The sequence below is a fragment of the Arvicola amphibius genome, chromosome 5 (assembly GCF_903992535.2).
Source record: "Arvicola amphibius chromosome 5, mArvAmp1.2, whole genome shotgun sequence".
NCBI classification, from domain to species: Eukaryota; Metazoa; Chordata; class Mammalia; order Rodentia; family Cricetidae; genus Arvicola; species Arvicola amphibius.
The window spans coordinates 15,102,928-15,130,540 of NC_052051.1; the positions used below are offsets into that span (position 1 = coordinate 15,102,928).

At 51.0% G+C, this 27,613-nt stretch overlaps 1 protein-coding gene across 1 annotated transcript; it reads right to left on the reverse strand.

Annotated features, from left to right (window-relative positions):
- Positions 1–7,319: 7,319 nt before the first annotated feature.
- On the reverse strand, positions 7,320–27,209 carry Gdap1l1 (ganglioside induced differentiation associated protein 1 like 1). Its single transcript, XM_042055117.1, is given in 11 exon segments — positions 7,320–7,663; positions 9,935–10,049; positions 10,811–10,908; positions 14,702–14,875; positions 16,207–16,399; positions 21,679–21,688; positions 24,521–24,606; positions 24,608–24,655; positions 24,657–24,739; positions 25,291–25,358; positions 27,028–27,209. Coding segments are annotated over 11 exon segments (1,401 nt in total).
- Between the last annotated feature and the right edge of the window lie 404 nt (positions 27,210–27,613).

Consider the following 27,613-nt stretch of genomic DNA (forward strand, 5'->3'; position numbering starts at 1 on the left):
AGAATCAGAGGCGAAGGAAGGTGATTATCGGGGGTGCAGAAACACTCATGCCCCTCCCCCCCACACACACAGAGAAAAAGACCTTCTTCAAAACATGGGGGGTAAGAAGCCAAATATCCAGTTTCTTCTTCAGGGCTGTAGTTTTTTAAGACTCTGAAGGCTCTTCATCACCTAATTTGGGGTAAAGACAGGATGTGCTGATTGGCCCACAAATGTAACACATCCTGATCTGGCCTTGAACCTGTTGAGCCGGTCCAGCAGCAGGGGCCTACTGGCAGGGAAAACGGTCTACAAAGCCTTTGTCTTATGACACCAGGCTTTTGTCTGAGGTTAGGAGGGTGAGGAAGAAGCCACCTTGGAAGTTCGCCGCCTTTTTACCTAACTGTGGCCCTCTGGCTATTGGTCTGACTGCCAGGGAGTCTAACTCTAATTTGTCATCATGACTGGGTGTGAGGAGGTTATGGGGCGGAACTCAGGGCCATTCCACACTAGGCCTCCAGCCCCTGTGATTGAGTTTGACCATACAAGGTGAAGGCCAGCAGCACGGACAGAGTGAGGGGGTGGCAGAGGGGCTTCACAACAGTCTCCGCTCATCTTGCTAGTGGAGGTCTTTTTCTCACCTGAGTCCCTGGTGTCGTGTCCTTCCTGTTAAAACACCTGAGAATTCACCTTCATAACACAGTATTTTCCATCTGCTTTACCCCACTTCTAGCACTCACATGGTGGCTCACAACAGTCTGTGACCCCGGTTCCAAAGGACGCGATGCCCTGTTCTGGCCCTGCAGGCACCAGGCATGCACGTGGTACACAGACATCCATGCATGCAAAACACCATACACAAAAGAAAGGGAAAAAAGCCAGGTGGTGGTGGCACACACCTTTAATCCCAGCGCTCGGGAAGCAGAGGCAGGCAGATCTCTGTGAGTTTGAGGCCAGCCTGGTCTACAAGAGCTAATTCTAGGACAGGCTCCAAAGCTACAGAGAAACTCTGCCTCGAAAAACCGAATTTAAAAAAAAAAAAAAAGACAGTCCCCAACAGACTTGCTACAGCCCACAGACTTGCCACTACTTGACATTCCTTCACTGAGACTCTTCCGCCATGATTCTAGGTTGTGCTAAGTTGATAATTAAAATTAACACCACACTCCTCCTACTCCTCCAATGAGTCAGCACTTCTATGCAAAGCCTTCGAGGGCCTATCATGGGCCAGAGCTGCTTCCCCTACTGCCCCAGAGTCCTGTGTGGGGTATTCCTCTGCAGTTTCCATGCTGGAGGCTCCCCTGGGCTAAGGACTAGGTCTTATTTATAGACAGTGGCCTAGAGTGTGCTCTGGGCATGCTTGTGGCAATTCTTCTCCACAAGCTCCTGCCAGAGATCCTGAGCCCACAGCCACACTGCTCTTCTGCCCTGCTCCTCTTCGGGCAGATAAAGGAGACTCACACAGAGTATCCTCCACGGGCTCCCCAAATGGTCATCTTTGCCTTCTCTCTGAAAGTGAAATGGTTGGAATATTCTAGAGCCCCTCTCCTCCCTCCTGCTATGAACAGGAAAGAGTTGTGCCTAGGTTGGGATCCGGAAGGCAGCACATAGCCACTCGTGTACACTGCCAATGCTTACTGAGTCGTCATGGCGCTGGCAGTTTTGAATGGGTCCCAAGGCAGAGTCAGGTTGCAGTTTAAGATGCTCTGCCAGCTGAGCTTCACCTCATGACTCCACAGAGCCAATGGTGTTTAAGTTGTCTGAGAGGTGGGCATGCACTATGTATAAGGTCAGAGGACCAGCCAAAGAGATCCACCCTGGTTCTGAAACCAGAGCCAATGAAAGAAACACACCCTGGCTCTGAGACCCAGGTGAAAGAAATGCTTTAGCCTTGAATCCAGAACCAAAGAAACACGCCCTGACTCTGAAACCAGTGCCAAAGAAACACACTTTGGTCATAGGATCAGAGACAGCGAAAGAAATATACCCTGGATCTGAAATTATAGCCAAAAGGCTAAAAAAAAAAGGGCCAGTGAAAGAAACATAGTTTGGCCCTGAAACCAGAGCCAAATCTGCCCCTGTGCAGCTAAGCCGAAAACCAACCAATCCCTGTGCAAGGAAACAAGCCAATCCCTGAGCAGAAAACTAACCAATCCCTGAACATGGGATTTAACCAATCTGAGCTCAAGGAACTGAAATCTGACCAATTCCCACCCTGAAAATCTCCCTGGAAAAATTCTGCCTGTAGGAAGCCCTGTATAAGCTCTTGCCTGTTCAGTTTGCTGCCCTTTTCCACCCTGCTAGATTCTTCCCTCCCAATAAATCTCTTGAATGAGGTTTGGAATGGACTAGAGAAGAGAACTTTTCACCAGAGCAGATCAGAGCGAGCAGGCTGTAACACTTTTGCTGGGGAAACCTTCCCCTAGCAGAGCAGAGTTGTTATACTCCTGGGAACCGGAGGAGCCTAACTGTAACAACTTCGCTGGGGAATCTCTTTCCTGCTGGAGCAGAGCTGTTACGCTGGGGAAGCCTTTCCCTAGAACAGGGCTGTAAGCTGCTATGCTTACTGTGACCTGTGGAATTCCTTGGCTCTGGACCACCAGGATCCCTTTCACTCTGAACTGCAATGCTTACACTATGACACCCACAGAAGTCCTGAGGAGGAAAATGCCTGTGTCTCACTATCACCAGGCACAAGGTCGTGTCCTCCTCTGCAGATGAGAATGATCCTTTTGAGAAGTAGCTTCGGGTAGGCCACTGCACACCTGTCCATGAGATACCAAGCAACTGTGCAACCCAAGCTCTTGTTCATGAGCCGGTGTCAGCTGCTTACCCAGCAACACTGCATCCAGAAACAGTGAGATAGCATCAAGAGTGCCACCTTGCCTCTGCTTCGTCCTACCTTTGAGTTCTCACAGTGGATTCTTTCCTTGTGACCAGTTGACAGAAGAAAAAGGAACTCTGGCCTGATACCAGGTGGAAGTGGATGGTTGCAGCTCCGAAGGAATTCCCTGGCAGGCACTGCAGGAGGCAGATGCTTCTAGAAGAGGGAATTCTAAGCAGTACCTCCCGAAGGTGGTCCAGTTTACCAAAATGGAGACAGAGGTCCAGAAATATGACCTCATACCCATGCACAGGATTGGTGGTTTGCCTGGATGCTCAGGAAAACGGTAAGAGCAAGACTGGAAGATTGGAAGCAAGTATACACATGGGAGACGACATGTGGATGGTGCTTTAACAATGAGCAGAGGATGGGGGGATGATCTGGTCCAGCAGAGGAGAACACTGCCTGTGACTGTTGGACATGATGCTCTGTTTTGGAGATGTCAGGCATTTTCTTTCCCTAGTCACCCTGTGCTCAGTCAATTGCTCATCCACAGACTGCCCATGGTACTGAGCTACAGGTGGCAAATGGATTTAACATGGCCTTTCTCTCATCAAAACGGATTTAAAGTTTCTGCTAGAGCCCCATTCACCACAGAAACTCTCCATCCAGATGGCAGATCAACTACATTGAGTGTCTCCGTCACGGAGGGAACAGTGCTTTTAGGTACTTATTCTCCAGGTGGGTTTGTCTTCCCTGACCATTGCAGGCATGGGCTCATGAATGCCCTCTTTCCAGGCTTGCTTTTCACTAAAGATCTGAGGATACAGCAGAAGAAATGTGGTTGTGGTTAGACCCGCACCACCATGTGCTCTCTTAGTCGGAAGCTGGAGTTACAGGACACTGAAGTGGACCGCTGAAGGCTGTGTTCCAGGGTAGCTGGTGGAACCCACATCTGGAGTTCTGAGCTACAGGATGCAGCCCCTGCAGTGGGACAGCGGGAAACCCCGAGACCAGCAGTGCTGAGGCAGGGATGGGAGTCTTTACTCCCTTGATGGCTTGTATCCAGGTCACAAAACTGTTGCTTCCTGTGATAGTTCCTCTTCATTATCTGTTTGACTGGATTTAGAATCACCTAGGAGATACACCTCTGGGCCTGTCTGTGATGGCATTTCCAGAAGGAGGAACTGAGGGGAGAAGACCCACCCTCAGTACGTGTGAGTGGAACCATTCATGGCTGAGGACCTGGGCTGACTTAAAGAGAGAAGAAAGGAAGCCAGCTGAATACTAGCATCTCTTTTCTCTCTCTCTCTCTCTCTTTCTCTCTCTCTCTTTCTCTCTCTCTCTTTCTCTCTCGATACAGTATGCCTCATGTTCCTGCTGCCAGGCATTTCTTCCATAACAGGTCTCAAACCATAAGTCAAAAATAAACCCTTCTTTAAGTTGATTTCTGGGTATTTTATTATAGCAATAAGGAAAAGCAGCTCACTTCCCAGCCTGAAACTTTGGACTTTGATTATTTAAAAAAATTATTTTATATTTATGAGCACTTTGTCTCAAGGAGGTCATAAAAGGGCATCTGACCCCTGGAACTGGAATTACAGGTGGTTGTGAGTAGATGTGTGGGTGCTGGGAACCCAGCCCAGGTCTTCTGGAAAAGCAGCCACTTAACTGCTGAGCCATCTCTCTAGCCCCATGGACTTCGACGGTTTAGAGATTATGGTTCCAAGTGGAAGTACATCAATGGTACCATTGAATTAAACATTCAGAGTGGCCATTTTGGGCTTATACCATTGGCACTATAGGCAAAAACATGGTCTACTTTCCTGGCTGGGCATATTGGTTCTGACTGGCGACAGGCACACTGGGTTGCTGCTCCACCATGGTGGCACAGAAGATAATGTATGGAAAAGCGACTCCTTCCATATCCAACCATATCCAACAGAAAACACAGCCACCTAAGGACTGCTTTACACTGAGGTATAAAGTCATTTCCAAATAAGCCACCCCCATTGGCTGAAGCACTGTTGGAAGCAGTGAACCTATGGGCAGTGGGAAAGGGAGAAGTCATAAAGACCAATGGTGGCCTATGGGTTGTTTCAGAAATTGACATGAGGATTTTCTCCCGTGTGAGTGCGTGAGTGTGCGTGTGTGTGTGCGCGTGTGTGTGAGTGTGTGTGTGTGTGCGCGCGTGTGTGTGTGCGTGTGTGTGTGTGCGTGTGTGTGTGTGCATGTGTGTGTGCATGTGTGTGTGTGTGTGTGTGCGTGTGTGTGTGAGCTTGCGTGTGTGTTGCAGGCTGACTTGGAGGCTGTCAACAGTGACATCTCATTTATATACTGCACTATGTGAAGGACTGTGACTGCTGGAACTGTAGGAGGCATGAGTGGCATCCAGCCTCCTGCCTCCTCCAGAGACCTGACTGACGGAAGGAAAGGGCTCCGAGAGTCTCATTTCAGAGAGAGGAGGAGCATGTCCTCTTTCGTCATGCATTTAGCCCACTGGGCTCCATATGGGATTGTTCATGAGTAGAACTTTTATAGACTGAGAAGGGTCTTCATGGATGTCTTGCTAGACCAGTAGGGTAGACAGCGCCAGGCAGTTTCTGCCTCTACAAAGTCCACCCTTGCCCTGTCTTGACCATGGCTATTTGTATGTATATGAATGTTTTGCATACTTAGTGCACGCAGCGGTCAGAAGAGGGTGTCCAGTCCCTGCAGGTGGAATATAGATTAGTTGTGAGCCGCAATGTGGGTGCTGGGAATTGAACCTGGGTCCTCTATAAGAAGGACAAGTATTCTACGCTTTAAGTCATCGCTCCAGATTTTTTGAGACAAGGTCTCAGAAAGCCCAGGTTGGCCTCAGATTCAGTACCTGAGTGACAGTGACCTTGAACTTGATCCTCCTGTCTGCACATCCCAAGTGCTGCACTATAGGTGTGCATTACCAGGCCTAGTTTATGCAGTGCTGAGAAATCAAAGCCAGGGCAGCTTCATGTGTGCACGTAAGCCCTCTGCCAATGGAGCCACATCCCAGCCCTATATTTTTCTTGTAACCTTTCTGAAAACATGCAAATTCTTATACTTTTTTTTGCAAAATCAATCAAAAACTATGCTCTCTCTGAAACAAGTTATACTCTCAGACTGAGCATTTTAATATGTTTCTCCCTCTTGGAAATTAAGGGGGAGCATGTGCCCTAGACAACCCCTAAGGACTGTAAACAGATGGATGTGAAGACTCTATAAACTGTGAAGTTCTGTGCCCGAATGAAGTAGACTTAAGACCATGTCAGCAGCTTTTGACCATATGTGAGGCTGCGCTCTGTCCTTCCTCAGCATCACAGCTGCTGGGACAACAGGCAATTGCCACCTTGCCAAGCTAGCTTGCTCTCCCCAAGAGCTGGATCCGCATGGCACCTTCACCCCCACTCTGACTTTGGAAACGAGAGTTGGGTAGATCACGCGCTCTAGAAACGAAAAGCAACGGCTGCTCCTGGATGCTTTATTGGGGGCTCTGAGCATGAGTGGCAGTGACACCCAGACCCTTTCCCAACATGCAAAAGGCACAGGAAAGTGAGACCCAGGGAGGGGCAGTGTGGAGGAGAGACCCCACTGCATGCAGTATGGGGAGTCTCCGGAAAAAAATGGAAAGGCGGAGGTGGTGAGGGATGCACCCCTGTTCGTGAGCTGAGACCAACCTTCAGAGGTGAGGTATGCATCCCTGCTCGTGAGCTGAGACCAACCTTCGGAGGGAAGGCCAACATGGCTTTTGCTGGAAAGTCCCACCTTGAAGGGGGAGAACTCAGCTCAAGGGAGGAGTGGCTGATGGCTGCTGCCTTCCGGGATTTCTACTTAAGTGCCAAACTGCACCAGGTGACCAATGAGGGAGTGGATGAAGGGTGTGCCCATGGAGTTAGTTGGTCCCAGCCATGGATGGGTTTTGGGGTGCCACTGCTTGGCTTGAGCCAGTGCTGTCTCACTGAGTCCTTGTCCAGGAGAAGAACGAGACCCCTTTCGATCTTCAGAGGCCTCCCACAGGGACTCTGGCTCTCCAGTCCCAGACAGAGGTACTGGTTAGATGAGTTGAATCTCGGTGTTGGCTTTGTCCTATAGAAGAGGTCCCTGCCAAGAGGGAAGGGGAGGCTGGGGTCAGGCTCTCTGAGTCCCCAGCACCTCCCAGAACCTGGGCCCTGCTGAGTAGAACATCCTGGGACTCACCTCAGATCCTAACCAGTCCTCACAGAAATGTCTTGAGACCTTGAATCAGAAGCAAAGGCATTTGGGTTTCTTTTCTCTCGCTTTCTCTCTCTCTCCTCTGGTAGAGCCGCGGCCTCAAATCACGGCGTTGGCAATGTCTACTTCTAAACTATGAAATGTTGTCACACTGACAATACAATGACTAGAAAGAAGGGGCAGGACGTCCTGTCCAGTGCTCATGGGACAGTGAATTACTGAGAGGGAGTTGGGAAGCACACAGTACAGAGACACCGCCAGTCACACACCAGGCCCCAGCCCAGCTCTAGATGTATTTTTTCTTGAGGTACCAGTAGGCAAAGTAGCCCATCCCACCCAAGGAGCCCATCAGGAAGGATGCCCCAAAGAAGGATGGTGGCTTCCGCTTAACCAGTCGGAATGCATTGGGGATAACAGCCGAGAGCAGTGTGGTGTGGATGTCGCCCAGGACTTTCCGGAAGGCGAAGCGTCTCTGGACCCTCTCAAAGAAAGACTGAAGGTTGGGCCGACTGCCGTCTTCCCAGTATTTCTTGGACAGTCCCAGGAACTTGAGGCGGTGCAGGGTAGCTCCCAGGAGGACGTCCGCCAGGGTGAAGGCACAGCCACAGAGCCACAGCTCGCATTTCTGCCCTGGAAAGGTAGAGGACACCTGGCACTCAAGTCCTGGCTCTGATCTGCCTGCCCGTGTCTCCTGAGGCCATTCCTTCCTGAACCTCATCAGCAGTAGCTGCCATGGCCTTACTGCTGCCCTCACTCTTTAAGTCAACCCACTTGTGAAAGGCAAAGATCTACCTTATTTTTCTTTCTTTCTTTTTCTTTTTTCTTTTCCTCCCTCCCTCCCTCCCTCCCTCCCTCCCTCCCTCCCTCCCTCCCTCCCTCCCTCCTCCCTCCTTCCCTCCCTCCCTCCCTATCTCTCTCCCTCCCTCCTTCCCTCCTTCCCTCCCTCCCTCCTCCCTCCCTACCTCCCTCCCTCCTCCCTCCCTCCCTCCCTCTCTCCCTCCCTCCTTCCCTCCTTCCCTCCCTCCTCCCTCCCTCCCTCCCTCCCTCCCTCCCTCCTTCCTTCCTTTCTTTCTTTCAATAGGTTTCATGTAGCCCAGGCTGGCCTCTAATTCACTATGTAATGAAGACAACCTTGAACTTATCCTCCTGTCCTCACCCGAGTGTTAGGATTTATAGACTTATACCACCACACCAAGTTTGTGCAGTGCTGAGGGGTGGGGATGGGGTAAGGGTGGGAGCAAAACCTAGAATTTTGTGCAAGCTATGCAAGCTCTCTACCAACTAAATGTCATTCCCCAGCCCTTTCTTTTTTTTTCTCTTCCTTTTTCTTTTATTTTTAATTTTGGAGACAGGATCTATAGCCTCAAGCTCCAGAGTGCTGCGATTACAGGCTGCAGTACCCCAAACTGTAGATTCACATACCTAGCTGTTGGCTGATAGCTTCACCTAGTGTCCCTCCACTTTCCAAATTAGACATGTCCAACAGGGAATTCTGGATTGGTGCTCCCAAGCCCACCACACACGCCCAGTGCCAGAGTGGCTTTCCATCCTTCTATTCGGTACCAGAGCCTTGGTGCCGCCACAAACACTCTCTCCTATTGCCCACACAGTCAGTGCGCCAGTATGTCTTATTAGCTTGATCTTTAGAATACATCCAGACTCCAGTGTCTGCTTCCACCATCCCAGCCTGAACAGCCACTCTCTCCTACCCACATCTTCATAGTGTTTTAAATAGTTCCCCTTGCCTGGAGTCTACCCTCAGCACAGCAGCCAGAGGGATGCTGTTGTGAACTAAGTGGGATTCTGTCAAAACTGATGCCGCGTGGTCAGAGCAGAGCCCTGTGGTACTACCTGTGTGGTCTGCTCCACCCCCTTCCTTCTAGGTCTCAGGTTCTGCTTCCCCCTTGACTCTTTACCCACCAAACTGGTCTCCTTGCAGATGCTCATGTCAAACCTGCTCTCATCTCAGGGCCTATGCCTTGGCTGTCTCCTCTGCCTGGGGCAGAAGTGATGGGCTCAACTTATCTCCTCCATAGGCCTCTGCTGTCTTTTCAGGGGGCTTCATAGACTGTCAATTTAAAACTGAAGGGCTGAGGGCTGGAGAGATGGCCCAGTGGTTAAAAGCACTGGATGCTTTTGCAGAGGACCCAGGTTCAATTCCCAGCATCCACACAGCAGTCTACACCTGTCTGTAACTCCGGTTCTAGGGGATCTGATACCAGAAACACAGACATACATGCAGGCAAACCCCCAATGTACATTAAAAAAAAACCCTAAAGGGCTAGCTCAATTAATAGCATGCACTAGGCCCTGGGTTTGAGCCCCTGCCCTGAATAAAATGGACATGGTAGAACGGGCCTGTAATCCCAGCATTTGAGTGATGGGAGCAGGAGCATCAGAAGTTTGAAGTTGTTCTTTGCTGCAAAGTGAGTTCAGAATGAACTTGGGATACTGGTTACTGGGGCAGAGTGGTGTGGAGGGGACACCAGGCTAGGTGGGGGCAAAGCTGGTATGTCAGGATCAGAGACCTGCTCTGTACAAGGGGGAAGCCCTAAGACATCCCCTGCAGGGCCAGGTGAGACCGTGGGTGCTGACAGCCACTACACCATCCTTTCCACACACAGGAGCAACACATGCCCACCCTGGGTATTCTGAATGTCTCTCATGTCACAGGGTCCCAATGATTCTGTTTATATATGGGAGACAGAGGTCTGGGTGCAGGGAGGGACTTATCAAGGTCTATAACCTCAGCCCTATAACCTAGGTCGGCCTGACTCCCCAGATCCTGATCCTAACCACCTGGAAGGGCTCTGGGATCTCTGGGAGAAAGAGGCTGGAGGATGGCAGAGTGGGCAGGGGAAGCAGGCAGGTGGAGCCCTTTACCCCTGATATGATACCCACCCTCATTCTCGAGTTTCCTCTTCTCCAGCTCTGCCTCAATCTGGTCAAGCACCATAGCCAGCTCTGCAAGGATCTTCTTCAGGTAGCTCACATCATCGTGCTCCAGGATCTTGGCCTAAAGGCAGAACAGGAATCTGCTCAAGCATGAGCTGGTCTCATAGGAGTCATGACACCCAGAGGTGGAGGAGGACTGTCTACCCTGCCTTCAAATACCCACTCTAGTGTATGGCATGGCCCACCACTACGGCACACCCTCATCCAGGACTGAGCCATTCCAGTGAGCTTGGCCACCTTGCTCACATTCCCTGGCACGGGGCTGGAGCACTGCTACCACTGCTGTGTGCTAGGAGTACCAACGCTCTTTTCCCAGAGAATGGCTCTCTGCCAATGAGGAGCTGTCTTGTTTAGAAGCACATGGAAGATGATCCCCATCCCATCAGGCAGTCTATAGCCAACGGCTGCTGATGCGAGGGTACTAAAGCAAGGCCAGCTATATGTTGACTTTTACATCCCAGAGCTCTCTGAGGGGTCAGGTGAGGCTCAGCCCCACCCCCTTCCCTACCTTTCCCATGTCTTTGGAGAACTCTTCCCATACTGTCTGATGCAGGAACCTGTGTTCAGGGTTCTGCTTTCAGAGACAACATAATCCAGAGGCTCGGGGTGGGGGTGGGGGAACAGTGACTTTCCATGGCCAAACAGCCATGATATGGTAGATAAAACATGATTGGAGGATCAAAACAGTACCTTTTCCAGGTCAAAGCATCTACTGATCCTCCATTTAGAACCTTCTTCTAGTAGAAGGGAGGGGACATAGGCAGGGCTCTCACCATAACTGTCCCTGTCTGTGGGAGGTAGGGACATAGGCAGGGTGCTCACCATAAGCTTCTTCTGCTTGGAAAGGTAGGGCTCAGAGAGCTGTGGTTCCTCCTCATGGTCCAGTTTCATGAGGTCTGTGGTGGCATTGGCTAAATGTCCTGGAACAGAACAGAAAAGGTCCTGTCTCCCTGCTTCCCAGGGCCTCTCCTTCCTACATGACCAGGAAAGGGCCACCTCCCTGGGGTACAAGGGGCCAGTAAACCTTGCTGTAGAGGACACTGTAGCTTTGAGGGGAGAGGGTAGGAGGAAGAGGAGGAGGAGGAAGAGAAAGAGGAGCACAAGCAGGAGGAGGAGAAGAAGGAGAAGGAAGAAGAGGAGGAAGAGGAGTAGGTAATGCTGGAGATTGTAGAACCTGAAACCCAGAGTTGCTCATCTTCCCAGAATTCCCTCCCTCAAAAGAAGCCAACCCTGCCTGAAGGTGTCCTCAGAGCCCCTCTCCTCAAATCAGGTCCTGTAGGCTTTTCCTACAGCACCCTCATATTTACACACCTGGTCCAGACCTCCCCATTTACAAGCCTGGTCCAGACCTCCTCATTTACACGCCTCGTTCAGAGTTCCGCATTTGCACGCCTCATTCAGCCCTCCATCTCTCAGCAGACACCTGTAGTCTCTTGCTTGGGTGAGTTTCACAGGGTTTCCTATGTAGCCCTTGCTGGCCTAGAACTTCCTGTAGAGGCCAGGCTGGCCTCAAGCCTGTGGTGATCCTCCTGCCTCTGTCTCCTAAGCGCTGGACTAGAGGTTTGCATCACCCCACCCTTCTTGCTGTCACCCCACCTCTTCCCAAGGGCTTCTGTGCACACACTCCTGCTTCTGCCCCTGTCTACAGCTCATCCTGGGCCTCTCCAGGTAATGTCTCAGCTCTCAGCTTTCCTCAGGAACCCTGGGATCCAGCTCTCTCTCAGCTGCTCTATCTCTCACTGAGCTGCCCCCATAACCCTGTCCCTGCAGGGTACATCTCAGTCACTCAGATCACTTCCTATGCATCAGGCTACTCCAAACCTCTTAGCCCACATCCCATTTCCTGAAACAACCATGTCCTCTATTCTCTTTCTTTCCCTATTATATATATAATATATAATATATATATTATATGGGTGTTTCACCTGAATGTGTCTGTGTACATGTGTATTACTCTAAGAGTCCTGAAGAGGGTGTCAGAGCCCCTGGAACTGGAGTTACCATTTCAGTTGCCATGTGGGTCCCTTGCAAAAGCAACCCATGCTCTTACCTACTGAGCCATCTCTCCAACCCCCAAGCTCTCTAGTTTTGAAAGCCTCTTTCCTGATCTAGCTGACCTATGAACCTATGACCTTCTATGAAGCGCCCCCTTGTCATCCAGGTCTGACCTCAGAGCCTTTGTTCCAGCATATGCTCTGGCAGACTTCCGCCAGGAGATGCAAACCTACCAACTGGGGTTGCCACAGCACAGCCTGCTCATCTGCGGCCTCCGTGGGAAGCCTCCCTTGCACAGCGCAGTGCACAATTCAAATTGTTTGCCAGGTGTGGTAATTTGATGTTGGTGCGCTTATCTACCTCAGGGCCTCTGAGCTCAGGCTCAGCTGTAGCTAGATAAGGCTCACCTCTGTTCTCTGAAAGCCCAGCACAGGCCTGGCCCCGAGCAGGACTCACTGAGTGTTGAAGAAAGGAAGCTGTGGTCAAGAGTGTGAGAAGCTGCAGCTGTCAGGTGTCTGTCCTCTGAGGTCGCCTACCTCCTACCATGGCCTGATGCAGTCCCAGTAAACACTGCGAGTTCTTCCAGCTCTAGGCTATATTAACGGCTCACCAAGGTTTTCTGAATGTGAAGGTCAAGTCAGTCTCTCTCTCCCCGGCTACACTTGGGCCCGTCTTTAGACTATGGGAGACACATCCACAGTCACTACAGACTGACTTTGTTCTTTTGCACTCTTTGAGGTTTCCCTTTTCCCCCTTCCCTCTGGGATCCCAGTGCTTCCTCAAAGGGGTGAACACTGGGCCCACTCTGAACCCTGCTGCCTTCCAGGTCCTATGAGATGGCTGGGGACAAGATGGGGGCAGTGCCCACAGCCCACCAGGCCACTCACTTGAATGCTCGCCAGGGCCTCACATCTCCTCTCTTAGGACTCCATCTCTGGGAAGTGCAGAGCTGCTCATGCCAAGGCCCTTAGCTGTTTCTCCATAAAGTGACCCCCCTCCTCCAAGCCTGCTCATCAGAGTCACATGAGACCCTGCCCTGCCCCATGCTCCAGCCTGCCCTATCACCTGCCTTTGGCTCTCCATGCGATACACCTGTCCCACCCCACACCCTGACATGATCTTCCCCCTCCTTTTCCCGCTCGTTCTTGGATGTTGCCACAATTCCAGGTCCTAGGACCAACATCTTCTGTGACCCTGGGACCTCTGTGTTGTCCTGATCCTGATACTGGATGCATATTTAATTTTTTAACTAATTTATTTGTGTACAGGTTATACAGACAGGTTATAAACTCAAGCAAAGGTAAAAGATGTGCAATCAATGTAAACCTCTAGTCAGGTGGGCGATGAACACATCTGTAATCCAAGCTCTTGGAGGCAGGAGGATCAGAAGTTCAAGGTCATCCTCAGCTACCTTGTGAGTTTGAGGTCAGATTGGGCTATATGAGACTGCCTCAAAAACCCCCAAATAAAACCAACCCATAATTACTTCTCTATCTTCAGACTCTCGGCTCTGCTCCCTGGAGACTAGCACTACTGTAGAAACATCCTTGCACCAAGAGCCCAGGGGCATCCTTTAGTACTTGCTAGAGCAGATGGCACGCTACATGTTTGGTCCTCTCCTCTTTTTGCCACTCATTAGCATAAATTTTTGAGAACATTCCATGTTCCTATTATTTTTCAGTATAACAGCTTCATGCTGAATTTACTCCACCTCCAATTCATAGACACCAAGGTAGTTCCCAATGATGGTTCCCACTGCGCTGTGGTGAGAAATTTGTATACACTTCTTGGTGTTCAAGTGTTGCCTTGGGGTAATCTTCAAGGCATGAACCTTTTTGGCATCTGGTACCAAGTGCCCTCACTGCCCCCCACCCCATCGCTGGCTGTCCAAGCGTCCTTAGCTTGCACTGTCATTACCTGACCTTGTCTTTGCTCCCAGAAACTGTCACCCTGAGGTGGCAGAAGCTGTGTTTATCTTTATCCGTTAGCATCCTTACCCAGGACCCCATTGAAATTGCTGACTGAATTGGGGGGCGACAGCATAGAGATAACTCCTCAGTCTTCCTCAAGGGCTGAGTTCCACAACCTGACCCTTCCCCACCTTTGCACAACGGTGGGCCAGAGGAGGATGGGAAGGAAAGGAAGTGACCACTTACTGAGCATCTAGGATCTATTAGAAACGGTCATGGCTCCTCTGCCTTCAGGGCCACTAAACGCTCTAGCAGAGTCTAGATGCTAATACCCATGAATAAACTATTGATGGGTAATCTGACTGGATCTAATTCCATTCGTTGATTATGGGTAGGCTGGAAGTTAGGAGACTACATGGGTGACCTTGGATCAGAAAACAGAGACCTACTGGGTGTCTTGCCATGCCTGGTCAGCCTTCTATGGAAACTTTAACCCTGATGTCACTCAGGGTTCTATCCATGTGGGGCCCGTCCCCTTGACCTCAGATGTCTGCAGCTGGGACTTCCCAGGAGGTCTCACAGGCCTGAGAGAAGAGCCACTGGTGGGCCATCTGAGCAGTTATCTGAATGGGTGGCAGGCGGGGGTGGGGGTACACAGGGAGGAAAGACAAGAGGGAGAGAGGGAGGGAGGGGAAGAATGACTAGTGAGACCCAGGGGTGGAAGCAAGAGGGGAGGAGGGAGGACCTTCCTTAAGGAAAGAAGCAAGCAGAGGAAGGCGAATGGAGGGCCTTGTTGGGCAGCACTCACTGCGGATCTCGGCCGTGGCGTACTTGGGGATCATGGAATCCGTAGTGAGTTCCGGATGCAGGATGCAGCCGTGGGTGTAGGCGTCCATGGGCAGTGCATCCAGCAGCTCCCGGTACTGCAGCACTCGGGCGTGTTGTGGGCTTCCCACCTCGGGCATCAAAGCCACCACATGCTCTGTGGATACCACCAAGGGCTGGAGCAGGGTCCATGCCAGCCTCTACCCATAGGATCCCAGAGCCCCAAATGTCATGCTCAGAAATCCCCGACCTATCCTTCTGGGACTCAGCCACTGGCTATGAGGAATCCTCATGACCCAGTGCTACTCTGGGCTTCACTAGTCTGTCCCTCATGGGTTCAGCACTTCCCGGTGCCAGATAGTAGCTGGGTAGAGGAATGTGCCCAAATGCTGCCCGCTTACCATGGCTTGAAAAGCTGGACGCTTAGAACTCAAACCCCCTCAACTTGGCAAATATTATTCACATTTATGCTTTTTTTTTTTGAGATGGAATCTCAGTATGTATCCCAGATGGTTGCCTCTAACTGGAGATTCTCATGCCTCCGCCTCCTAAGTACTGGGAGGACAGGGCATACACATGTGCCACCATGCCCAGAAGTTTTTTATTCTGTTTTTTTAAGTTGTTTTGAAATTGGATTTCATGGCACACACCTTTAATCCCAGCACCTGTGAGGCAGAGGCAGGGAGATCTCTATGAGTTCCAGGCCAACCTGGTCTGCATAGTGAGTTCTAGACCAGATAGAGCTACATAGTGAGACCCCATCTCAAAAAATAAAATGTTGTTTTGAGTTGAGATGGGTCTCATGTAGTCCAGTGTTGCCTCCAACTCAGCTATGTAACTGAGCCTGGCCTTGAACTTCTGATCCTCCAGCTTTCACCTACCCCTCCTAAGTGCTTGAATTACAAGCATGTGCTACCATGTCCTACATGCAAATTCTTGTTATTAAAAATAGTACAAGCCTGGGCTCCAGGCTCACTGTCCCAGCTGCCTGAACCTCTGCCATAGGCAGCTGGCACCTGAGCCTTAGAGGTCAAAGGGAGGGAGAGGTAATGGAAGTTCTGGGGTGTCTTGTGTTATCTTCAGGGTTCCAAGTTGCCTGAGAGCATACCCATGGGGCTTCTGGGAGTCTGGACCTGGCTATGCTTAGAAGGTTGCAGGGTAGGGGACCCTGAGAAATTTGATCCTATCTATGGGAGCCTGAGGTAATCCTGAGGGCCAGGGCTGAACCTGAACCTGAAAGAGGTCCTGGGAAGAGGAAGGGGGCTATATCCCAACTGTCCTGGGTTGTCTGGGCCATGCCCTTCCCGGGGATGCCTGGAAGAGGTGTGTGGTTCTGGGGGCATCTAAGTCCCGACAGTAGCCTGTGATTTCTTGGGGGAACGCTGAGTCCTGCCCATGACTCAGTGGCTTGCTTAGGTTCAAAGATGGTGTCTGAGACCAAGGGATTGCTGTGGCACACCCCGTCCACACCTATGGGACACAGCATACCTCCCGTGAAGGTGCGTTCCACGTAGTCAATGATCTGGTCGTAGTCACTGATAATGTTGTCCCGGTGGATAATGACGGGCACCTCCTCACCCAGGTTGAGCCGCATGAACCAGGGCTCCTTATGCTCACTCTGGGGCAGGCTGACATCCCTCTCTTCGCAGGCCAGGCCCTTCTCGGCGATCACCAGCCGCACCTGCAGGCGCCAGGGTCAGAGCGGGGGGAAGGCGGGTGGACACAGGGGACACTCTGCCCGGGTGAGGGAGGCGTGCAGGAAAGGAGGTCAGAGGTCACACACAAGAGGGGACACTTGCTTGCAACTCATTCTTGGGCACTTGGGTAGGGGGCTGTGGCTCAGGGTCACGTACTTGGGAGTTGGAGAGAAATGCAGCCCTAGGCTGATACACAGGGCCGTGCTGCCTGGCGGCCATGGGGCTATCATGTCAAGCTGGAGTTCCAGCTGTGCAGATGTGGGCAGACTGCCTAAGCCCCTAGGGCCAAATGAAAGTATTAATAGTTCCAAGTTTGTGTCTAGCACACAGATGGTGCTCAATTCATGTTTATTGTTGCCATGATGCAGACACTCAGGGGTAGATCTGGCCAGGAAATTCACAGAAATTCCAAGTGCCATTATAACCAAGAGCTAAATGTCTCAGTTGGTCTGGGGAACAAAGCAAGGTAGAAGAAAATGTGCCCATGTCCACACCATCAGACACCATCCCATCTCCATTGTCTGGTGGCATGTTGGCAACAATAACCAGAAAAGGGCAGAACAAGGGGGCAGCTAAAGACACGGGAGGGTCAGCTTCGTGACCCACGTCACACAGTCACTTAATAGCCAGCTTATGAATTGGATGTAATGGCTCTAGACCAGGGCCCTCTTTCTCAAGGTTTCCTTTAGGGAGTTGATGGGGCTAACCTATCTTGAATCTTCCCTTATGTCTCTAGGAGGCCAATGTGGCTGGGTACACTCCTGGCCCAGGCTGTGTCTGGGAACTGGAAGATGCCTGAAGCTCTTGTAGTCCAGGTGCCCTCACATGTGGGGTAAGACTCAGAAGGAGGATGGTCTTGTCCTAGATTGTTGGAAAGGGGATGGTGGCAATCCATTCCTGCCCTCCCCTCTTTTGGTTCCAGTCCAGGGCCAGGAGGCCACCCCCAAAAGAGGAAGAGGCCCTTCATCTCCACTCCACCAGAGATAAGTCCTGGGCTGAGCACCCCCACCCCTCCGAGCCTCCAGGTACTAGAAGAGTGGCCTAGGGGCAGAATCACGGACTTGCTGTGTCTGTTTCTACCCAGAAGGAGGCTTTAAATGCCCCCTTACTCCTGGGAGTCTCCTGCTGTAGGGAGTCTTACTGTGTTGCCTCAGAGGGCTGTGGGAGGAGCGAAGGCTCCATCCTGTATGATGCTCTAGTACATTGTGGAGGATGTGTCTTAGATACTGGGATTAGACCAGATATTCTCTGGTCTAATCTGGGAAGAGGAACTCTCAATTGAGAATCCGAGAAAATGCCTCCGTAAGAACCGGCTGTAGACAAGTCTGTAGCGCATTTTCTTGATTATGATTGGGGGGAGGGGGACCCACATCCCTGTGATACCCTGGCCAGGTGATCTGGATGGTATAAGAAAGCAGGTTGAGCAAGTCATTGGGAGCAAGCCAGTAAGCAGCTCCCCTCTATGGCCTCTGCTCCAGGCCTTGCCTCTAAGGGGCCTCCTTGCTTGCGTTCCTGCCCTGACTTCTGTCAGTGAGGGACTGGTTGTTACCTGAGAGTTGTAAGCTGAAATAAATCCTGTCCTCCCCCAGTTGCTTTTGGTCAATTCTGTTTTCATCACAGCAACAGAAAACGAGGACACCAGGTTTGGGAGACAGAGAGACTTGGGACTAAAACCTCGCCCTGTTGGATGCTTGTGGGATTTGACCACTCTGATCTCTGTGTGGTCCTGGCTGTCCTGGAACTCACTCTATAGACCGGGCTGGCCTTAAACTCAGGGAGATCTGAATGCCTCTGCCTCCTTGGGATTAAAGGTGTGTACCACCACCACCCAGCTGACCACTCATCTCTGATAGGGTATAATTTGGTAAGGATATAGTCTGTAAGGTGTGGACAGAATCCTAGCACAGTTAATTCATGGTCCTAATATGGACACACACATATCCCACACACGCACACACACATACACACACACACACACACACACACACACACACACACACACACACACTGCACCCCCACTTGATACCCTAGAGCCCTTCATGGCCCACACTCACAGCTAATGTGGATACCCTTCCTTCTGTCTGGTGGCTGTGCAGAGAGAGAGGAGATTCACCTTTGAACTTCCACCACTTACCACACCTTCATTTGCTCCATTGGCCCAAAGCTACTTCTATAAGGGGTGGCTGCCTTCTAGAACTGGGTTAGACATAGGGACCCAGTTCATCTTCCTGGCTCTGCTGGGTGGCCTCAGCTGTCACTGACCCTTTCTGGGCCCCCCTCCCCCCTTCTTCTTTCCCTCCCTCCCACCACCTCCCTCTGGGGTAATGGGAGGAGTTTCAGGTTCTGCAGGAGGAACCATTGCAGAGCGAACAGCCTGGAGCAGCATCTGTTTGCTCTAGGCATGTGGGTGTGCAAGTATGAGTGGGCAGCTGTGTGTGCATGTGTATAGTGTGCTTGTGTGAGTGATGAGGAAGTGTGTGTACTTGGCCTGGTTGTGTGTGTGTGTGTGTGTGTTCATGGGCAGGGTATGTGTATGTGCATATATGAGCCCATGTGTGTCTGGGGGGGGATGCTGTACTGTGTAGAAGCTCCTAACCATTGAGGTGGAGCTGGGCAAGAACAAATACCTGGTCCCTTCTTCCTGTGTATCCCAGTGACCTTCAGCTCTGCCAAGCTGGGGAGGGAGTCTCTGGTCAACCTGGGACTTTCCAGTGACTGGAAAGAAGCCCAAACCAGGCCTTTATCCTTGCCCTTGGCCTTCTGCCCTGTCAGGGCACCTTTCCCCAGAAGCCACACTCTGGGCTGTGCCCTGAGGCTCCCTTGAGGGAGTCAGGTATGGGCTTCTGCCTCGGACTATCTTTAGTGACACAGTAGCCCTGATTGGAGCTGCCTCGGGTCACTCTGGCAGACGGCCAAGGAGACTTTCACCTTTAGCGGAGCTGAAGGCCAGAGCCGTGTGCCATCCTGCAGGGGAAGGAACCTAGGCCCAAGGGAAGGGCACAAAGCCACCACAGCCATTTGTCACTCAGTCTCCTGGAGACTTGGCTAGAGACCCAGGGGGTCACCACTCTGTATGAACATCTCTGGGGAAGCTATCTCCTTTGTGGGTACCTGGAAAGTTTCCTAGTGCTACGTTGGGGTGTCTCAGAGTGGGTGGTCATTGGGGGGGCTCACAGTGGGTGGTTGTGATGATCTGGGTTAGCTTTTCTACCCAGTAATACAGTTGCTGTGTGACTTTGTGAAAGCCACTCAGAGTCTCTGAGCCTTATTTATATTTCCAATGTCCCCTCCCTTTAATACTATTTATGAACAGCTGCCAGCTTACCGAAGTAAATACTTCTTTTATTTTGAGACAAGGCCTCTAGCCCAGGCTGGCATCTACCTCCTTAGAAAGCCAAGGATGACCTTGAACTTCCACCCTCCATGCTGGGGTTACGGGTGTGTGCCACTGCGCTACACCAGACACCAGTAGCTTACAAACTCATCACTTTCCTATACGTTCATTGAGCACCCACGAGGCAGGCCTTGCGCTGAGAGCTGGATTCCTTGCAGTGAACGTAACAGACCCCTGTTCTGCTATGATGCTCCTGCAGGATAGATGGAGGGAAGATGCTAAGACACCAGGGCAGCACCACAGGTACAGCTTCCAACAGGACGGTGTGTCCGGCAGGCCTGTGAGGATGGAGCATCTCAATTAAACTCCAACAGGGCAATGGGATGGGCCACACGAGGTCCTGGGCAAGGGAGCTCTGGAGAAGGAGCAGCCATCGTAGAGGATGAAGCAGAGCAGTAGGGACACATCTGAATCAATGGGAAGTCAGTATGGGTGGGTGAGGACCAGGAATGGAGGACAAGAGGGATTAGGTACTGGGGGTTTAATGAAGACTCCCAGACATGTGCAAATAAATACGGGGAGTCCATGAAGACAGGAATGACATGTCTCTTTTCAGTGATGGAAACTACCCGGCTGCTGTAGTTGTCCTCTCTTCAAGGATGTGGGCAATAAAGTCTAGTGTGGGCGTGGCTCCACAGTTGTGGTTACTCAAACTATGTATATAGTCACTGGGACTTGAACACGACTTGCCGCCAGATTGTGTTAGATGGTGGGCTAGTGCAGAAAGACACGTCATTTCATGGAACAGTGGTATTAAACTATTTCCAGAGCTGACCTTGAAAATGACCGGTTCCCTGTCTGCTCTAATAATCTCAGTGTGGCACATTATTCAACTGAAAACCTTATGCTGAGAAGGGTCCGTGGGCTTTCTGTAACTTCCCACTCCTGATTCTCTACCAGGTTAGGACCCTTGGGGCCATTGTGAGGACGCTGGGTCTCTCCTGGAGGGAGTAGGGTGCTATTGTGGGTGCTGGAGCAGAGCATGCAGCAGGAGAGTTGGTAGGGAGTGCCCAGGAGTTTGAAAGGCAAGGGGGTCAGTTGCCCCTTACAGTTCTTGCCTGGTGTCAGGACTGGTTCCTGCCAGACCTAAGACTTCTAACCTTGGGAGCTGAAGGCTGGCATACAGGTTTTTTTTTTTTTTTTTTTTTTTTTTTTTTTTTTTTTTTTTTTTTTTTTTTGAGACAAGGTTTTACTGTGTATCCCTGGCTGTCCTGGAACTCACTCTGTAGACCAGGCTGACCTCGAGCTCAGAGATCTGCCTGCCTCTGTCTCCCGAGTGCTGGGATTAAAGGCATGCGCCACTACTGTCTGGTGACACAGGTTTGTTATAGGTGCAGGCAGGACAGTGACAGGGCCCATGAGGATGGAGAGGAGGAATCTTGAATCAGGTATGTTGTAGGGGCCAGGATGGGTTGAGATTCACTTTCATAGAAACAGCAAAATCACCACCAGGGCACTCTTTTACAGCCCTTCTGCTGTTCCAGGTGCGGTACTGAGAGCCTTTTGTGGACTAAACCACATGCTTCCTACAGATACTCAGGGATGTGGTACTAGCACCCATGAATACTCCAGCACTGTCAATATACAAACTTTACAAAAGGAGACAAGCCCAGAGACTATGAGTGACCTGGCAAAGCTACTCAGTAGCAAGTAGCTTAGTTCTTTTTTTTTTTTTTTAAATGGCAGGTATAAGGACAGTGTGTTTTGTGTGCACATGCATGTGTGTGTGTGTGTAAGAGAGATAGATAGATAGAGAGAGAGAGAGAGAGAGAGAGAGAGAGAGAGAGAGAGAGGCAGAGGCTACTGGGAAGGGAAAGGCTATTCTTTCTGCATGGCGAAAGAGGGATCCTGGCAGGTTGTAGCTTCTACTTTTTTTTTCCTATTGAGGAAACTGAGGACCACAGAGAACCAAGAGCATTTACAGTTAGTGAAACTGTGGTCCTCTGACTCCCTGATTTTTGCCCCTCTCAGCCTCCCTCCTGTTTTGAGAAGCAGAGGAAGCTGGAGAAGGAACATCCTCAGGAGACACGCTCACATTCCCCATATGCAGTCACAGCTTCTCCCAAGCCCCTTGGCCTCCAACCATCACTCATGACCGTGCCTGAATATTCCCTGTCAGCGTGCAGCTGTGTAAGGCAGGCGCTCCATGTGTGACCATGCATAACATCTTTCAGTCCTCACACCGTCATACAGAGGTGCTATTGTTGTCCACAGAAGACCAAACAAATTGAAACCCAGAGAGGTTATAAGACCCACAGGGCCATGTGGCTGAGAGGTACAAGAACCTCGAATCTGGCATAGCAGTCAAGCATCCTTGGCACATGCTTTATAGGTGATGCCCAAAAGTCCATGCACTTCCCCCTTTCAATGACTTTTACCCCCAGTTTACCAAATGCATAACTGAGATAGCAGAGGCAAAGTAATGCATGCTAATTATCCTGCTAGTCATGGGCAGTCCAGCTGTTTATGCTTCGGGCTCCTACATGGTCTTGATGCCCTTGGCATTTGCTACAGTCCTCAGTGCCCACAGGGGTTGCCATCACTTCTGTAAGTAACAGCTTGGTACCCCCAAGGACAGCTTTCCCAGAGGCACCTGTGGGGAGAGTCTGTTGCAACCATGGCTTCAGGGCCAAAGGGCCAATGGAATGCACCTGCTGAGTTTCTACTGCACACCGGACCCTTAACACACGCTTGTGTTCTGGAAATCCTCCAGGAAATCTACAGGGGCTAGAGAGAGGGTCCTGCTTGCAGACGAGGGTGCTGGATCACAGTCAGGGGAAGTGACTTGCCCAGAGTCATTCAGCGGGTGAGCAGCTGAGAGATGAACAAGCCATATGATCGCTGAGCCCATCCTTTTCCTGTGTGCTGCTTTCAGGCTGCAATGCCTCTACCCTGGCAAAGGAGGGGAATGCCTAGGCTAGCGTGAAAGACGCTTAGCCTAAAGGAGTGCTGATGTGAGCACTCCCTTCCCTAATTCCGGCCCACCAATGCCCTGTGCTCAGTCCCGAATAGTGAGGGAAGAGCAGGAGACCCTCTCAAGAAGCAGAAGGGGGATGCCTCTCCGTGCCCCACATTGTGTCCCAATCATCGAGGCCTGCTTCCTGAAGGTCTGGCTTAGGGAGGTTCTGGGATCTGGAGGTCAGTCTGACCTGTCTCCAAATCCCCAGTGCTGTCTACAACCCAGGACATGCTCAACAAGCAAGTAGGTGCTTGGTAAAGCACATGCAAAATGCTATGGACAAGTCTCACAATGACCTTGGCTAACTTGACTTTTCTTTATCTAGTATTATTTTACTTTTCTTCAATGTCCAGGGCCTCATGCCTGCTAAGCACAAGCCCTGCCATGGAGCTGACCCCCATCTCCAATTTCCTCACACTTTAATGAATCCTCACACCCTTAATAGCAGACCCTCCATCCTTCCCCAGACAGCAGCGTCAACACTGTGCAGTCTTAACTTCATCTTCACAGTAGCCCTCTGTAGAAGTGGCCACGCACATCCCATTTTAAAGATCAGAAACACTGAGTATTGGAAGGCAAACAGGGGCATCCAAAGTCCATGGTGGGCCAGCAAAGAAGATCACTTTCTCACTAGACTCTGCCTGGCCTCAGACTCTAAACTGAGTGACCAGTCAGTGATGAGTGGCCCAACCTTCTCAGCATCACCTCGGTGGGCCTCTAGACCAACCAAGCCATCGGGGGCAGAATCAAGCAGGCTGTGTCTTACCAGGATCACAAAGTGACTTCAGGGCTCAGTGGGGTGTGAGTAGAGCCAGCCCAGAATACTGTTGTGTCACCCCTTAAACAGCCCTTCCAGCAACTCTACCGAGGGGCTAAAGTTCCTGGTGGCTATCATTACCGTTATCACTATCCCATTTTCCAGGTTATAAAACTGAGTCTGGGCCAAAACACAAATCCAAGTGTGGTTTTCAAAGCACTTATCTTCAGCAACCTCCCAACCCCATGTGTAAAATAAATGTATGGAATGAGAGGACTAGGAAGAGCTGGGTAGTCAGATTACAGCTCTGCCTTGGCCCTAGCGGGACCCTGCTCTAGACTCTGGCCATGGTGCTGAACCCGCAAGCTACAGGCTGGACTGCTACTCAGGGTGAGGAACGGAGTCCCTGGGAGGCAGCTGGGGCGAGTGTCTGGTCTCACTCCCACAAAGCGGGAAACCCAATGATAGCACTAGGGTGTACTTTCAACTATTCCGACCTCAGCAAGTCGGGAAAGGGTCGAAGGGACCAGAGTCAGTCTGTGCCTTTAAGAGCAAAACACAGATCTGATGGGCAAGCCAGCTGCTCTGAGGAGATGGATTAACTCCTTCCTTCTCAGCTCAAGAGAAAAGGGTGACGTCTAGGGAGAGACTTTCCAAGCCCCAGACTAAAGAAGACCCCCGCCAGAACCGAGGGTCTGGGAGCTATGCACTGGGGGCTCACGGCTCTGGAACAGCGGGTGGGAGGGAAGGCTGGCACAAAGTGAGGCTTCCTCGGTTCAGCCCCATCAGGCCGTCTGCCGGCAGGGCCGGTCTGTCCCCGGCCTTTGTCTCTGTTTAGGTGTCCCCAGGAGGGAACGAGGCCTAAGGAGGCGCTCCTGGAATTGGGGCTGGGCTCTGCGGCCGGGCAGGACAGTCCCCCGTGCCACCTGCCCCTCGCGGCGGGTCCCCTCCAGCCTCCAGTCCGCACCCTGAGCCCCCTCTACCTTCTGCGAAACTGAAGGGACTGGGTCCAGTGGTACAGAACTAGGCTCTCCTTGGGCCAATGGGCGGGGCTGGACGCCTCGGGCGCGTCGGAGGCCTCCCACCGGCTTGGCTGCATCGCTTTCCAGCGCCGAGATGGGCCACCAGTCTGCAGTTGGTGGGGGTCAGGTTGTTGGGGGTCGCATGACAGCCCCGCGATCGGAGGAGGAAGGAGGCGGCTCGGCGGCGGCTCGCTGGCGCCCCAGCATCACATGGCCTCACGGAGCCTGCCCCTCTCCCATCCTCCCCCTCCCCGCGATGTCATTACTCACTGGGTGCAGGGGGAGGGGCAAGGGGATCCCGGGGCTCTTTCCTCCTCCTCTCAGCTGTAGGTCCTCCCCGAGGGCCCCAGGGAGTGAAGGATGCGGGGAGAAACAGGGGTAAGTGGGTCGTACCCCCAGAGTACTCAGCTGGCCAGTTATCGGCCAAAGACCCTACCATCATACACTTCTCAATCTTGCGAAAGCACCTCTTAGTTTAGATAAGAGGTCCATTTAACCCTTTTCACAAGTAGTGTTTGGAGATAGCTCTATTTGAAACTGCCGTTTTCTGACTTTACCCCTCCTAAAGGGCTTCCAACAGCAGAAGGGAATGAACTGCAATCTATTAACCACATGGTTTGCTTACTCTCTACCCAGACACCGCACTAAGGGTTTTACAGTTGTCCAACCTTTTGGCCTGTTTTACAGAGGAAGAAAGGAAGGCTCCGAGAAGTGACCTTGCTCAAGGTGACTGAGCTGCTAACTGGTGGAGGGGAGATTCAAACTCAGGCTGGCTGTATGCAGGACAAGACCAGCTGGTGATTTAGCAGCCCTGCACGCAGCAACTCAATCCTGTTAAAGAATCATGTTTCTCAGTGATCGAGGCTCACTCTGGCAGTTATCTTGTCTCAGTCTCCCTACTGCTGGAGTTACAGGGAGAGTTACTGTGACCAACTTTAAAACAAGGAATTTTTTTCTTGCATTAAACACAACTTTAATGCTAAAAAAACCTTCACAGTAGGCTCCTAATAGTTAGCCCCTGTTCAGATTTCTTCAGTGTTGCTAGTTTTAACGAGGATTTAAATCAAGGACAACTCAACAAATTTTATTTCTTCCGTGTGTCTTTTACATCTAGGCTGATCTTTGTTCTCTTTTCTCCATGATATCAACTCATGGGGAAGACTGACCCAATGTCTTGTAGAATATCTACTCTGAAGTTGTCAAACTGACACACAGTGATGCGCTTCAGCTTCTTGTTCTCGTTCTCTCTCTCTCTCTCTCTCGTCCGTCTCCTCATCTCTCTCCTCTATCCTTTCTTTGAAGTGCTAGGGATGGAACCTGGGAGTCTCGTATATCCAGGCAAATGTTTCCAGGCCAGTTCCTGTATTTCTTTTTCTTTTCTTTTTCTTTTTCTTTCTTCTTTTTTTTTTTTTTTTTTTTTTTTTTTTTTTTTTTAGGTTGGGACCCTCACTATTTAGCCCATGACTGGCCTGGAACTCACTATGTAGACCATGCTAGCTTCAAACTCACAGGCATCTGCCTGATTCTGCCTCCTGAGATTAAATGCAATGGCCATCATGCCCTGCTAGCCCTGTATTTTAATAAACTAGTTAGTCTAGTCAACTAGAATTTAATTCCTATTTCTGGTTGGGGCTATGGGTTCCACGTTTTCTCAGATTACAGTCACAGTGTCTGTAATTATTTCACTATTAATGAGGACAGGTTTAACAATCCTAGCACCATGTGATAAGTGCTATTACAGGACAAAGAAGGGATTGAGCAACATCAAGGAAAAGCAAGCCAAGGAAGACCCCCCCCCATGCTTATCTATAGGGGAGAATATTTAATTTATAAAATTTATAAATTTCTCAATAAATCCTTGTTTGTTTTGGAGATAGGGTTTCACTGCGTGTCCCTAACTGGCCTGGAACTCACTATATAGACCAGGCTGACCTTGAACTGATAGATTCTGCACGACGTGCCCAGAGGCTTGTCTCCTGAGAGATTCCAGATCCCATCAGGTTGACAGTATTAACCCAACACAGCCTGTGTTTATCCCATGCTCTGGTAAGACTGATGTCTGATTGTGGAGGTACTGCCACGGCCGTGCCTGGGAATGACATGCCATATGTTTTCCTTCCTACAATTCCATAAAAATCGAATCCCAAAACTCAACCAGAAAAGATACAGAGAATGAGCTGAGTCCTCTAGGAACAAATTTGGCAGGATGTAACGAAAGTCTGTTGAAGGGTGTCCTGACATCTGAAGGGTTCATCCTTGAAATCATTGGTTAATTCCCAACTCAGCCTTATCTTAGACCAGATGGAACAAAACCGCAGGCCAGCCAGACTCCCAGGAGGACAGCTATAAGAGAGAGAGAGAGAGGCGGGGGGGGGGGGGGGCTCTGTGCTGGAAAGGATGGTATTAGGTTTGCTCAACTAGAGCTGTCCCCACCGCCTCCCGCAAACCTGTGGAAGCTGCAGAGCCATTCCCAGTGTCACCAGCACAATTTGTCCTCAGAGGTCTGGGCCTCATGGCCCCCATGCTGTGGGCCATCTGTTCTTGGGTACTCTGATAGGAGGTCTGAGCATGTGCTGGGCTTGAGGAAGCAACATGGAGCCTGCAGGCTCTTCTGTTCAGGGAAGGACTTCCCAGACTGGAGGACACCACAAGAGAGGGGCATCTTGCCCAACGATCTCAAGGCTTGGTAGGTGGTTCTTATCCTGACGACTTGCTTTGTAGGTTCTGGGGCCAGTCATATGGAAAAAAGAAAAAAAACACAAAAACTCTGGATGGAAGTTACAGCTGAGTGAGCAAAAAAGTTTCAAGCTAACTGGAAGGGGTGGAGCCAGGAGATAGAGAGCTTTCCTGCATGATCTTCACGTGGCACGTCAGGTGAGACATCTGTGCTGGACGTGAACTTGAAGGAGGCCTTCACTGAGCCTGAAACATGGAGCCATCTCAAGGTGGCGTGGCTGGGTCGCATGGCGAACAGAAAGCCATTCCTGTGCTTCCTCCGTGGCTGCTTAGACAAAGCCTTTATGAACCGAGATGTGCCTGCCTGGGCTGCTCTCTCCTTGTTCCGAA